Source organism: Lactuca virosa, chromosome 4 (genome assembly GCF_052849685.1).
Source record: "Lactuca virosa cultivar CGN04683 chromosome 4, Lactuca_virosa_CGN04683_v6, whole genome shotgun sequence".
Classification (NCBI taxonomy): Eukaryota; Viridiplantae; Streptophyta; class Magnoliopsida; order Asterales; family Asteraceae; genus Lactuca; species Lactuca virosa.
Genome location: NC_136429.1, coordinates 37,561,380 through 37,575,590, shown reverse-complemented (window position 1 = coordinate 37,575,590; position 14,211 = coordinate 37,561,380). Strand labels below are relative to the sequence as shown.

General features: G+C 40.8%; 1 protein-coding gene across 1 annotated transcript; it reads right to left on the bottom strand.

Annotated features, from left to right (window-relative positions):
- Positions 1-12,720: 12,720 nt before the first annotated feature.
- LOC145104295 (uncharacterized) lies at positions 12,721-13,206 on the bottom strand. The gene has a single exon (XM_079041560.1). It carries the CDS (start codon positions 13,204-13,206, stop codon positions 12,721-12,723), a length of 486 nt encoding a protein of 161 aa, XP_078897686.1.
- Between the last annotated feature and the right edge of the window lie 1,005 nt (positions 13,207-14,211).

Genomic DNA, 14,211 nt, shown 5'->3' with positions numbered 1-14,211 from the left:
GCATCATATGATCAAGTTCAAGCCTTAGGAAAGCATTAGGGGCACAATAATACTACCTTGTAGAGTTTACGGCCTAAGGACCATATCCTTATGTGTTTACGGCCGTAAACTCTTATGGGGAGTTGTTTTGATTGTTGTTTAAGGTCTTAAACACTTCTAGGAAGGATCAAGGTTGGCATCCAAGGCTTAGGAAGGAACTAGGGTCCATTTAGCCACCTTAAGAGGGGTTTACGGCCCAAGAACATCCTTGGCCGTAAACTCCTTTGTTCTTATGATTCTTGATGATTTTCAAGTGTTATTAAGGTCATACTAAGCACACAAGAAGCTAGGGCAAGTGTACTTACAAGATAGAAGCTCGATTGGGTGTTTAAGGTCCAAGAACACTAGAGTGTGTTCTTGGTGTTCTTGGTGTTTTGAAGATCTAAGTGAAAATCAACAATGAATGGATGAAATGATGTATAAACACTAGGTGATAGGTTATAACAACAAATCAAGTCAAGTGAAACTTACGTTTTCGGAAGATCGGGTGAAGAACGGGATGCTACTTGAGAGAGAATGGTAAGTGTTCTTAAGGGTGGAAGTGAGAAATGAGGGATTTGGGGAGTAAACTCATGCCTAAGGCATGAGTTCACGGCAATGATAGAGTTCACGGCCCAAACTACCTTTGTTTGGCCGTGAACACCTAATTAAGGTGTTGGTTGCTCCATTGCTATCCCGATATTCTAGAATTCACTTCCTTTTATGCGTTCGATTCATGAATAATTAAATAAAATACTCAAACAGACTTTAAACTGGCTAAAAATTAGCAGAAAGGTATTTAACTTTTAATTGCAGTTCTGAACTGTAGGGTTTGTACGAATGAAAATTTCGGGTTGTCACATCATCCCCCCGTTAGAGGGAATTTCGTCCCGAAATTAGAGTTTAAGCAAATAAATAGTTGCAAATAACTAAGTAAAAAGACGAGGATATTTCAGTTTCATCTGATCCTCTCGCTCCCAAGTGAATTCAGGTCCTCGCTTGGCGTTCCAGCGAACCTTCACTATCGGGATGCGGCTTTGCTTCGTTCGCTTGACCTCACGGTCCATGATCTCTACAGGTTCTTCCACGAAGTTGAGGCTCTCGTTGATCTCGATCTCGTCGAGCGGAATTACAAGAGTCTCGTCAAACAGACAGTTTTTCAAGTTCGAGACGTGGAAAGTAGAATGTACGTTTCTGAGTTCGCGCAGTAAGTTAAGTTTGTAAGCTACAGGGCCGATTCTTGCGAGAATCTCGAAAGCCCTTATGTACCTTGGATTTAGCTTTCCACGCTTTCCAAAGTGTATCAAGCCCTTCCAGGGTGAGACCTTCAATAGAACACGGTCGCCCACCTGGAATTCCAATGGTTTCCTTCGTTTATCAGCGTAGCTTTTCTATCGGTCTCTAGAGGCTTTCAATCGTTCACGAATCTGAACGATCTTCTCTGTCGTTTCCCGAATGATCTCCGGACCTGTGAGAGTGCTGTCAGGAACTCGTCCTTTAGCTAACTAGGTATCACCCACCTCAGCCCAGCACAGAGGGATCTGCACTTTCGGCCATAGAGGGCCTCGAATGGAGCAGCCTTTATGCTCGTGTGATAACTGTTGTTATATGAAAATTCTACAAGGGGTAAATGAGTATCCCATGCTTTCCCAAAGTCGATCACACAGGCTTGCAGCATATCTTCCAAGGTTTGGATAGTCCTCTCACTTTGCCCGTCTGTCTATGGATGGTAGGTTGTACTCATATCCAGCTTAGTTCCTAGGGAACTTTGTAACGACTGCCAGAACCTCGAAGTGAATCTACTATCTCTGTCTGAGATAATGGATATGGGAACACCGTGCAGTCGTATAATCTCCCTAATGTAAGTTCTTGTAAGTTTCTCCATCTTGTCTATTTCCTTGATAGGCAGGAAGTGTGCGGACTTGGTCAATCTATCGACGATGACCCATATGGTATCAAGTCCACCCGTTGTCTTGGGCAACTTGGTTATGAAATCCACAGTGATCCGCTCCCACTTCCATTCCGGTATCTCAGGCTATTGTAGAAGACCTGAGGGCTTCTGGTATTCGACCTTGACCTTTGCGCAAGTAAGGCATTTACTTACGAAGGTAGCAATCTCTGCTTTCATGTTAGGCCACCAGTATAGCTTTTTAAGATCCAGATACATCTTATCTGAACCCGGGTGGACGGAATAACTAGTTTTGTGCGCCTCGTTCATGACCAAGTCTCTGAAACCACCAAGTTTCGGGGTCCAGATCCGATCCATGAGAAAATAACCTCCGCCACCCTTAACCTCCAAGTTCTTATCCATCCCTCTCAGGGATTCACTCGCCACATTTTCAGGTTTCAAAGCGTCGAGCTGAGCCTCCTTAATTTGTGTGGACAAGTGTGAATGGATAGTCATTGTCAATGATTTGACCCTACGACCAGAATATTCTTTCCGACTAAGGGCGTCAGCTACTACATTGGCTTTACCCGGATGATAACGAATTTCGCATTCGTAATCACTGAGTAGCTCGACCCACCGTCGTTGTCTCATGTTGAGCTCTTTCTGGTCGAATATGTGTTGCAGGCTCTTGTGGTCTGTAAAGATTGTGCTCTTTGTACCGTACAGGTAGTGTCTCCAGATCTTCAGAGCAAACACAACTGCTCCTAGTTCAAGATTGTGGGTAGTGTAGTTGACCTCATGTGTCTTTAGCTATCTCGAGGCATAGGCGATGACCTTACCTCGCTGCATCAGAACACATCCGAGTCCTTGATTTGACGCATCGCAATAGGCAACGAAGTCTTCTATCCCTTCGGGGAGGGATAGTATTGGTGCGGTGCACAAGGCTCTTTTGAGCGTTTGGAACGCTCTCTCCTGCTTCTCTTCCCAGTCAAAGGTCACGCCCTTCTGGGTCAGTGTCGTAAGAGGTTTCGCAATGCGGGAGAAGTTCTGAATGAACCTGCGATAGTAGCCAGCGAGACCTAGAAATTGACGAATTTCTGTAGGCATCTTCGGTGCTGACCAGTTCTCAATGGCCTTAATTTTGGAAGGGTCCACGCGTATTCCCTCTTCGCTAACCACGTGCCCTAAGAATTCGACTCGTCGGATCCAAAATTCGCATTTCAAGAACTTCGCATAGAGCTTCTCCGCATGAAGGGTTTCTAAGACTAGTCGCAGATGTTGACTATGCTCCTCCTTACTACGAGAGTAGATAAGTATGCCATCGGTGAAGACGATGACGAACTGATCCAAGTAAGGACGACACACCCTATTCATTAAGTCCATTAATACCGCAGATGCGTTTGTTAATCCGAACGGCATCACTACGAATTCGTAGTGCCCATAACGTGTTCGGAAGGCTGTCTTCGGAACATCCTCCCCTAGCACTCGTAGTTGGTGATATCCGGACCTTAAGTCGATTTTTGAAAAGAAGTTAGCCCCTTGAAGTTGGTCAAATAAATCATCAATACGAGGCAAAGGATAACGATTCTTTACGGTCAGTTTGTTGAGCTCCCTGTAGTCGATGCACATACGAAACGATCCGTCTTTCTTCTTGACGAACAAGATTGGAGCTCCCCAGGGTGAGAAGCTTGGTCTTATAAAGCCCTTGCTGAGCAGTTCGTTAAGTTGACAGGACAGTTCTTGCATCTCTGCAGGTGCTAGACGATAGGGCGATTTGGCTACGGGGCTAGCCCCTGGAACTAAGTCGATTCGAAATTCGACTTGACGTTGCGGAGGTAATCCTGTGAGTTCTTCCGGAAAGATGTCGGGAAAGTCACGTACTACTGGAATGTTCTGAATGTCCTTCGCTTCTTGGCTCACATCGACCACATGAGCAAGGAATGCGTGACATTCCTTTCGCAAGAATTTCTGAGCTTGAATGCTCGAGATGATACGAAGGTTCGTGTCGGGTTTGTCGCCATAAACTACTAGGGTTTCGCCAGACGGCAGGTTAAGGCGTACAGCCTTTTCGTAACACATGATGTCCGCACGATGAAGACTCAACCAATCCATGCCGATAATGACGTCGAAACTTTTAATAGAAACCGGCATGACGTCGATCGAAAATGAATGGTTATCAAGTGTTAGGGTACAACCTATGAATATATTGCTAGTGCTCTCTGTCTTTCCATTAGCCATTTCTACAGTGAACGGTTCTTTAAGTGCTCGTGATTTTTGCTTAAGTAAATGAGCAAATTTTTGATTCACGAAGCTCCTCTCCGCTCCACTATCAAACAGAATGCATGCATAAGAGTTATCGAGGAGAAACGTACCAGTGACCACTGTGGGGTCGGCAACCGCTTCCTCGTGGCCTATGGCCAGAACTCTTGCCACTCCACCGGCAAACCCTGCCTTCGGGCAGTTTCTTTTGTAGTGGCCCACCTCGCCACAACCGTAGCAAGTTTGGCTCACACCAGCGCCGGGGACTTGGGTGATTGGCCTAGCCGGAGCTTTGCAGAAACGGGCAGTGTGCCCCTTCCTGTTGCAGTTCAAACACTGCATTTCCCGGCAGGCTCCTACGTGGTGGAAGTTGTACTTGTTGCACTTGGGCAAACTTCCAGCGTACTTCTTTACCGGAGCAGCAGTGGCAGGTGCTATCGCAGCATGAACTGCCACGACCTGCTGCTTTTTGGCAGCCTTTGTCTTTCTCTTGTCATCCCAAAACTTCCGCTTGGAATCAGCGGTTCTGGCGGGTTTTGAGATGGCCAGGGTTGTTGTTGCGGCCGGGGTACAAACCCCATGGTCTATGAGCCGTTGTGCCAATCGTTTGGCACTATCAAATGTAGTGGGGTGTGATGCCAAAACATTTCCCTGGTATGGTGGCATCAGCCCCCATATATATCTCTCGATTTTCTTTCCCTCAGTATGAACCATGTTGTGACAGAGGGCCACCAGTTCACAGAATCTGGCGGTGTAGGCGACTACGTTGGAGCCCTTCATGGTTAGGCTCCACAGTTCTTCCTCCAACTTCCGGATCTCGCCCCTCGGGCAGTACTCCTCAATCATGAGGTCTTTCAAAGTTTCCCAGCCCATAGCATTAGCCACTATAAGAGATAGTGACTTAACATGGCTATTCCACCATGTTAGGGCTTTTACTTCAAAGGTGCAAGCAGCAAACTTGACCTTGCTCTCCTCTGGACAGGAGCAGATTTCGAAAACCGATTCGGTTTTCTCGAACCATTGCGAGAGGGCAATGACTCCGCCAGTCCCCTTAAAGGACAATGGCTTGCAGTTTGTGAAGTCCTTGTAGGAGCACTCTCGGGAGCGCACAGGGATTTCGCCATGGGTAGATAGGACAGGGGTTCCTCCTCCAGTGGAACCAGAAGAATGGTATTGTGCCATGGCTATAGCCACAGCTGCAACTACAGCAGCATTCAGGGCTGTCGTGTCGAATTGAGGAGCAGGTGGTGTTGGTGCAGGAGGATCGCGTCTTGTCGATCGACGTGGAGGCATCTTTCAACTATAAGTTTTCAAAGATGAAGATATTGATAAGAATTTAATAGGAAATAGATAAGAATGACTCACGGACTAACTCTCCCTAGTCCAACAGCACAAATGAATAACACGATTGATTGTAAACGAAAGCATTTGGATATAATTTCCATGAGATTATATATCTGTCAAATACACTGGAATTACAGATGTAACAAGTTCGGGAAAAATGACCTAGAAGTAGGTCTTACATCAACCAAGATGGAACATTTTGACAGACTACGACCTAATCAAGACCTAACGGGTCTAAGATTTACAAAGATAGGAAATTAGACTAGAGTTTTTACACTAACTAGGTTACATCCAAAAGAGAAGTCGATGAGAGTCTATCGGCGACGAGAACTATTAGAGTGAGTTCTTGAATCCGACAGAAGGCGTACTATGTCTCTCACGTGCCTATCAGATCCTGCTTGCTGAGCTCGAAGTTCCCTGACTTCAGCTTGGGTTTCAGCAAGTTCCCTTTGCAGAACTACATTGCGGACCTGAGTCCTTTCATGAGCAGACTCAAGTTGGCGAATGCGGACGGTGTTAACGCCAGAGTTGGCGTCAATCTCCACGACTCGGTCGATAGCTGTTCGACCTTGCTCGGTGTTCCGAGCAATCCTACGGACCATTATGGGTAGCACCCTGTCAGCTGAACCTCCCTCAGTGAGGTTGTAGAAGCTTCTGTCTCCATTGTAGGGTATGGGTTGACCCTGTTCCTGACTCCATCTGTTCAAGTTTGTGGCCCACAGAGGAGTGGGTCCTTGAAATGTTGGACGAGGGTTTGGGTTTGGGTCTTGAGCAGCTGGGGGTAGGTTGTTGACTTCAGGCTCTGAGTCAGAACCATCAGAAAAGCCTTCAGCTTCGTGATCATCCAAAGGGATTGGGTGATCATCTTCTGGCTCTTCACCCAGCCATCCTGCATTGCCGTTGTTGGGATAGTACGGGTCTCCTGGAAAATGGAATCCAGCCATTATATCTACGCGAGAAAAGGGATAAGGAAATAATCAATAGACGAACTAACTAGATAATTATAAGATGATCTTTATCAGTTACTCCAACATTTGCGTGGTGCATACCAGTCATAGGTAACCTAGACAGGATAGGCCTTCGAATAAGTGATCCTAACTCTAAGCCCACAACCAAACAAGGAACAGGAAGTAAAGCAAAGATCACAGATTCTAAGTCTATGATATCCTAGACACATATAACCTTAGCGTATCCACTCCGCAACTATTGACATACTTAATAAAGACCTTTAGTTCTCAGGTAAGTAATTAATAGTAACACAAAATACTCCTATAGTATTTTAAGTTTATGTTATGTTCTACTGTTCTCGTTGTAGTAGTGTTGGTAAGTTTTTAGACTTGTTGCAACCTCACAACCACACTTAGGCACATGCTAATCACTCCTCGGATAATGTAGTTGATCAGGCTACATCTTCCCAAGGTTGACCATATGTCTCTAAGTCTACTTGTGCTGTCCAACAATCGTAATACTTTTGTTCTGTTCTAGTGACACTGATTTTAGTATGAATACAGGTATGTATACTTGGTTAAATATTTTATTATTTAAAAGTATAAACTCTTTATCAGAGTATTTTAATCCCGCTGTGTTTATAGTTCGTATATCTTTTATGGGTTGATACACTCGATTCACTATAAACAATGCTCTGATACCAATCTGTCACACCCCAAAACCGGAACGGCGGAATCGTTCGGGGGTGGAGGACGTCATGTACAGTATCACAACAATGCAAAGTAGTAAACAAGTAACAACATCATCCATTGCATTAATAATATAATTTCATACAAGTGTGTTCTGACAAGTTATATAGACACCAAAATAATATACATCAAAATAAAGATGAGTCTTGAACGAGCTCCATCTTCTCAGAACCTGGCACCGGTACCTGTCTACTGGTGACCTGAGAATACAAGTTATTTTGAAAGAGTTTATCAGCTTTAAAGCTGGTGAGATCATAAGTATATTAGTGTCTGTATTTGTATGAAAGCATTTGTAAGATGTTTGTAATGTATAAGTTTTGTAAAAGTTTGTAATTGTTTGAACTCTCCTAGAAAACCCTATGTTTCCTACTAAAAGTAGCCTTCTACCAAGGCATCTAGTATATGTGTGTGTGTCTCTTATAAGAGTGTGTATTTTCCCAAATCTGACTATCATTAACCAAAAATATAGTTCTTACATTATTGTTTATTGTGTGAATATCACAAAGTAAATGTAAAAAGGAAAATGAAATAGTACTGTAGTGTCGTATTAAGTAACTACTGATGTACTAACTACTTTAAACTAATTGTTATTTAAAGTACCATGTGATCGGCCTGTATCCTGCTACCGACTCTATAGTAAAACGACGATGTAAGACGTCGTAAGAAATGACGTTTGGCACCCGTAGACTTGTAAGTCCCACTGTAGCGAGCAGCAAGGTGTAGGATAGTCAATCCAGTATAGATCTATACACAAACTCATATGCTCCCCAATTAAGGAGATTCTGGATACAAAACGGGTCATGACAGGTAGTGCCATGTCCCCCCGTTAAGTGGCTCACATAACTGTATGTAATGTATATGTATATCTATATGTATGTGCTAGCTGTATTGTGTGTTCTTTCTCTGTCTAGCTTGTATGTTTTGTTTCTCATCACTGTGTATTATGTTTGTTTCTCATTACTATGTATTATGTTTGTTTCTCATCACTATGTATTATGTTTGTTTCTCATCACTATGTATTATGTTTGTTTCTCATCACTATGTATAATGTTTGTTTCTCATCACTATGTATTACTCATGAATGAACTGACTCATTGTATGTTTCATTTTTCTAGTAATAGTATCTTCCTAAACTATACCTATTATAGTTTACTAGTAATGTTGTTTGTGTATATGAACATGTTTGTATACCTTTGCTACCTAAAGGCATTGAACTGAATGAAAGAAGTAACACTTTTTATCTACACACATATACATGATATATAACTAGGATTCAAACGACCTTCGGACAAATAACCTGAATGCCCTAAGTCCACAACCAAACAAGGAACAGGAAGTAAGGTGAGCTATCAGTCCTAAGTCCTTTCAATCCTACTTATATAACTATATCTATATAGATACACAGAATATAAGTTAAAAGAATTTAAGTAAAAGTATTTATCATGTAAAAGAGTTTGATAAAGCATTTGGTATGTAAAAGAGTTTGTAAGACAGTTTGAAGTAAAACAGTTTGGTAACACAGTTTGAAAAGTAAGAAATCCACTTGTTTGGTAGTTATTAATCACATATGATTGATACAATAACTATAATTGTTCAACTTGTATTCCCCCCCCCCCCCATAAAAGCATTTAAAAACATTTAAAAGGTTAATTAAGGGGTATGAACTCACCTGTAGTGAGTGGTTTGGATGAACGGAAAGTATAGGATGCTAGGTGTCAAGTGAAGACTTGTACACACTCAATGACCCTCGTTAACATATAATAACACATATATGTATTCAATTAGTCATTAAACAACTAATTAACCAATTTAAGACATCCTAAGACATGTAAAACACTTTATTTAAGTGTTGAAAGTCCTAAGGATTGCATCTAAGGGTTGCATGGCATGGCATTGGAGTTTATGGCCCAAGAACCACTCCTTATGGAGTTTACGGCCTAAGGTCACTTCCCCCATGAGTTTACGGCCGTAAACTCATGGTACTAAGGGCCATTTGGTGATTTAAGGTCTTATAAGTCAAGATTGAGCATCCAATGATCAATTTCAAGCCTTAGGAAAGCATTAGGGGCACAATAATACTACCTTGTAGAGTTTACGGCCTAAGGACCATATCCTTATGTGTTTACGGCCGTAAACTCTTATGGGGAGTTGTTTTGATTGTTTTTTAAGGTCTTAAACACTTCTAGGAAGGATCAAGGTTGGCATCCAAGGCTTAGGAAGGAACTAGGGTCCATTTAGCCACCTTAAGAGGGGTTTACGGCCCAAGAAAATCCTTGGCCGTAAACTCCTTTGTTCTTATGATTCTTGATGATTTTCAAGTGTTATTAAGATCATACTAAGCACACAAGAAGCTAGGGCAAGTGTACTTACAAGATAGAAGCTCGATTGGGTGTTTAAGGTCCAAGAACACTAGAGTGTGTTCTTGGTGTTCTTGGTGTTTTGAAGATCTAAGTGAAAATCAACAATGAATGGATGAAATGGTGTATAAACACTAGGTGATAGGTTATAACAACAAATCAAGTCAAGTGAAACTTACGTTTTCGGAAGATCGGGTGAAGAACGGGATGCTACTTAAGAGAGAATGGTAAGTGTTCTTGAGGGTGGAAGTGAGAAATGAGGGATTTGGGGAGTAAACTCATGCCTAAGGCATGAGTTCACAGCCATGATAGAGTTCACGGCCCAAACTACCTTTGTTTGGCCGTGAACACCTAATTAAGGTGTTGGTTGCTCCATTGCTATCCCGATATTCTAGAATTCACTTCCTTTTATGCGTTCGATTCATGAATAATTAAATAAAATACTCAAACGGACTTTAAACTGGCTAAAAATTAGCAGAAAGGTATTTAAATTTTAATTGCAGTTCTGAACTGTAGGGTTTGTACGAATGAAAATTTCGGGTTGTCACAGAAAGTCCATAAATTATTAGTCCATGTAATTTATGGATCATAAGCCTAAGTGTAAAATTAGGGTTAGATATAACTCTTGGAATTCTACATTATATATGTGTAACCCCTTTAGCCAAAATTGGTCCTAACAGTGATATTACAAGAGTATGGACGATTTCATGGTGCCTAACCTCTCTCTCTCTCTCTCTCAATATTCTCCAATTTTTCATGATGTTGGTGACTTGTTTGAGGCACAACACTTGGGGTGCTAAGCTCTTGAAAGGCCAAATTCAACAAGCTACAACAAGTGGTAATCTTTTAACTTATTTTTATTATTCATATGTCAAATTGTATGCTAGTTGTAGGCTTCATGCTTTCGATAATTTTTGTTGCATGTATAACTATAGAAAACTTAGATCCAAAGCTATTAGGGTTGTATGTGCACCATAGGAGTGTTATAGTACCTAAAACCCAATAGGTTTCATCATAGTCAACCCCTGGGGTTTGAGTAAAACCCTTTGTAACCAGTCGAGCCTTAAAAGTGTGTACATTTCCATCCATATCGGTCATCTTCTTGAAGATCCATTTGCACCCAACTTTCTTTCGACTTGGTACATTATCAACCAAATTCCAAACCTAGTTGCCATACGTTGACTTGATCTCGCTGTCTATTGCCTCCTTCCATTTAGCAGCCTCAGGGCCTGTCATTGCTTCCTTGTAGCTAGTTGGCTCATCCAAATTTATCAGTGTCATACCACTCACAAACATGTCACCATATGTAGTAATATGGAAGCCATAGAACTCAGGTGGCATGCTACCTCTAATGGAACGCCTAAGAGGTAATGACTTGTCTATCGGTTTAACAGGAACTTCTTCCTCTGGTTGAGCGCTAGTATCATCTAAGGTTCCTTTACTGGTCGACTCTTGAATTTCTTCAATGTCAATAGTACTCCCACTGTCCTCTTTGAATATGAGCTCTCTCTCTCTCTTTCTCTCTCTTTCAAGACTGCCCTTCGTGCTACAAATACCATGTTCTCACTAGGTGTGTAGAAAAAATATACAAAACACTGCTTTGGGTAACCAATGAAAATACACTTCTCACTTCTAAGTGCTAGCTTTTCATGAGTCTCTTGTCTTGCGAAAGCTTCACAACCCCAGACTTTGATATGTGCTAACGAGGGAACTTTCCATGTCCACATCTCGTGAGGATTTTTAGAAACCTTCTTTGTATGGACAAGATTGATGATGTAGGCGGTTGTCTCCAAGGCATACCCCTAGAAGTGAATAGGAAGAGAAGAACGACTCATCATTGAATGAACAATGTCTAACAAGGTTCAATTACACCTCTCAGCCATACTATTCAATTATGGTGTCCTAGGAGGAGTCAATTGTGAAACTATTCCACTTTCCTTTAGATAGTTATTGAACTTGATACTAAGATAATCTCCACCTCTATCGAATCTAAGCATCTTTATCTTCCTGCCCAATTTATTCTTGACTTCTTTCTTAAACTCTTTGATGAAAAGGTTTCTGACTTATGTTTGATTAAGTAGATATAACCATATATGCTATAATCATCAGTGACAGTTACATAGAATCGATTAGAATCCCGTGTGGATGATCTGAAGGGTCCACACACATCTGTGTGTATGAGATCCAACAAACCTTCACCTCTTTCACAAGATCCAGTGAAATTTGATTTTGTCATCTTTCCTAAAAGACAATATTCGCATGTATCATCTGACCTTAGGTCAAATGATTCCAACACTCCATCCTTTAGAGTTGGGTGATGCGTTTATTATTAATGTTTCCAAGACGACAATGTTATAAGAATAATTTGTCTATACCATTAGACTAATCAATATGAAACACATTATTGCCTAATTATCAACACATGTCACAGTTTCATTCACACCATCATAAGGTAAAGCTTCAAAATAAAAAAACAGCACTTTTATAAGCAGAAATAGAACCATTCATTTCATTAAATGATTATCTAAACCATTGTCTGAACAATGTATGAAAAGAGATAATGTTTCTTGTCATTTCTAACGAGTAGCAACAATTTATTAAATATAAACTAACACCATTACTAAGCACTAGGCTATAAACTCCAATCTTGGTAACAAGAGAATATCGCCTATGCTCCATGACCAAGTTCATTCTACCATGCTCCACCTCCTCACTTCTTCTTAGCCCCTGCAAATCGGAAAAAATGTGAAATCCACATCATGTATCAAGGATCCAGGAACGAGAAGATGGTGAGTTATTAGATGAAATAGTGTGTGTGTGTGTGTGTGTGTATATATATATATATATATATATATATAGAAGTAGGCTTCACTTTACCATCTTTGATATCTTGCAGATACTTCGGGCAGCTTCTTTTCCAATGCCCCTTGTTGTTGCAGTAAAAGCAAATAGCCTCTTTGGGATCAAAAGAGGGTGGATGATCAGAACTAGACTTTCCTTTATGGCCACTACTAGATGACCCTACGTAAGACTTTTCCTTCCAGTTTTGCTTGGGAGAAACTTTCCTCTTTTTACCCTTTCCTTGTCCAATGGCTTGGATAGGAGCACTAACAGGAGTGGAGGATATACTTTTTCCTTTTATTCTGGCTTCAACTGTCTACAAAAGGTTGTGAAATTGAGCCAAGGTGGTCTCACTGTTGTTCAGATAATAGGTCTGAATGAATTGATCATAAAAACTAGGTAAGGAGTTTAGGACTATGTCAATAGCCAACTCCTCATCAAAATGCACATTCAGCCTAACAAGGCGCTCCACGTAATGTTTCATTCTTTGCACGTGGCCATCGACAGATTCTCTCTCCTTCATATTGCACGCCATAAGGGACTTGACCACTTCGTACTTTTCTTGATGAGCTCGTTTATGGTACTTTTCCATAAGGTCATTGTTCATCTCGTAGGTCCAATAATCCTCATAAAACCTTTGCAGCTCAGGGGTCATGGTGGCTACCATGATGCAAACAACTTTTGTTGCATCATCGTAGTGCTTTTGGTAGGAGGCGTATTCTTCAGGAGTAGCTTTGCCTTCTTCGACTTCAACGAGATCCTTTTCGAGAACATACTCTTTGTTCTTAAGTCGACGGGCCATCTTAATGTTTCACATCCAATCATTATAATTGGAACCATCCAATATGACTTTAGAGCAGATAGAGTGCAAGGAGAAGTTATGGTGGTTGGAGGAGGAGGAGGAAGCAGAAGCATCAGTTGGAATAGACATCTAATTGTAAAATATTAAGGCTAGGATCCAACTATATAATTCACAACTTAGAAAAGGGATGTCATAATCTAATTGTAAATTTATAAAGGTAGGTAAATGATGATTTACCAATTCCCACCAATAGAAAAAAAATTAAAAGAAATTAAGTTAAGTGAAATTCGTAGGTCTATTGAGATTCATTGAAACTATTCAATAACATGTTTAATCTCAGATTGTGCACTTCTATTTGTGACTGGGATACCGAGGATTACAAACAAGATGTGAATAACCATGCAAATGTTCTTGGCAACCTCATTGTCATTTATCATCCTAATTAATGTGTTGGTAAACCACAGACCCTCTATCAACAATGATAATTTATGACATACCCATTACAACTCTTTATTAATCCCTATTAGTGTGTTGGTTAACCACACACGCTCCACTAACAACTTATAAAGTGTAATGTGCAATTTCATGAGTTAGCATACAAATTCACATTTTTCCTAAAGTAACTAGATTTGGGATTTTAAAAGAAGGTTCTAGTAGTTTTTAATATCATTATACTTTTAATGAGAATTAATGTCCTATCAAGTCCGTTCTACTAACGACCCTCCACCAATCAAGGAAGCGGTGGGTGAGAGTGGACACCTATTCAACTACCATTTTATAGGCAGATTTCTTATACCTTCCTTATAGGCCGGTTTCATAAATGAGGCATACTAGCGACTTGACTAACTTAGTCTTATACATATAATATATTAACAATTAATAATAATATATAAGGTGTATTTTAAACTTTTCAAAATACTAAGTTTAATCTATTTAAAATTTCGAAATTAATAAAAAATTAATTTAAATTTAAAAAATAAACCGAATGATATAACATTTATCTAT

Coding starts and splice junctions, on each gene's coding strand:
- LOC145104295 (XM_079041560.1), bottom strand. CDS start 13,206: ATGGCCCGTCGACTTAAGAACAAAGAGTATGTTCTCGAAAAGGATCTC.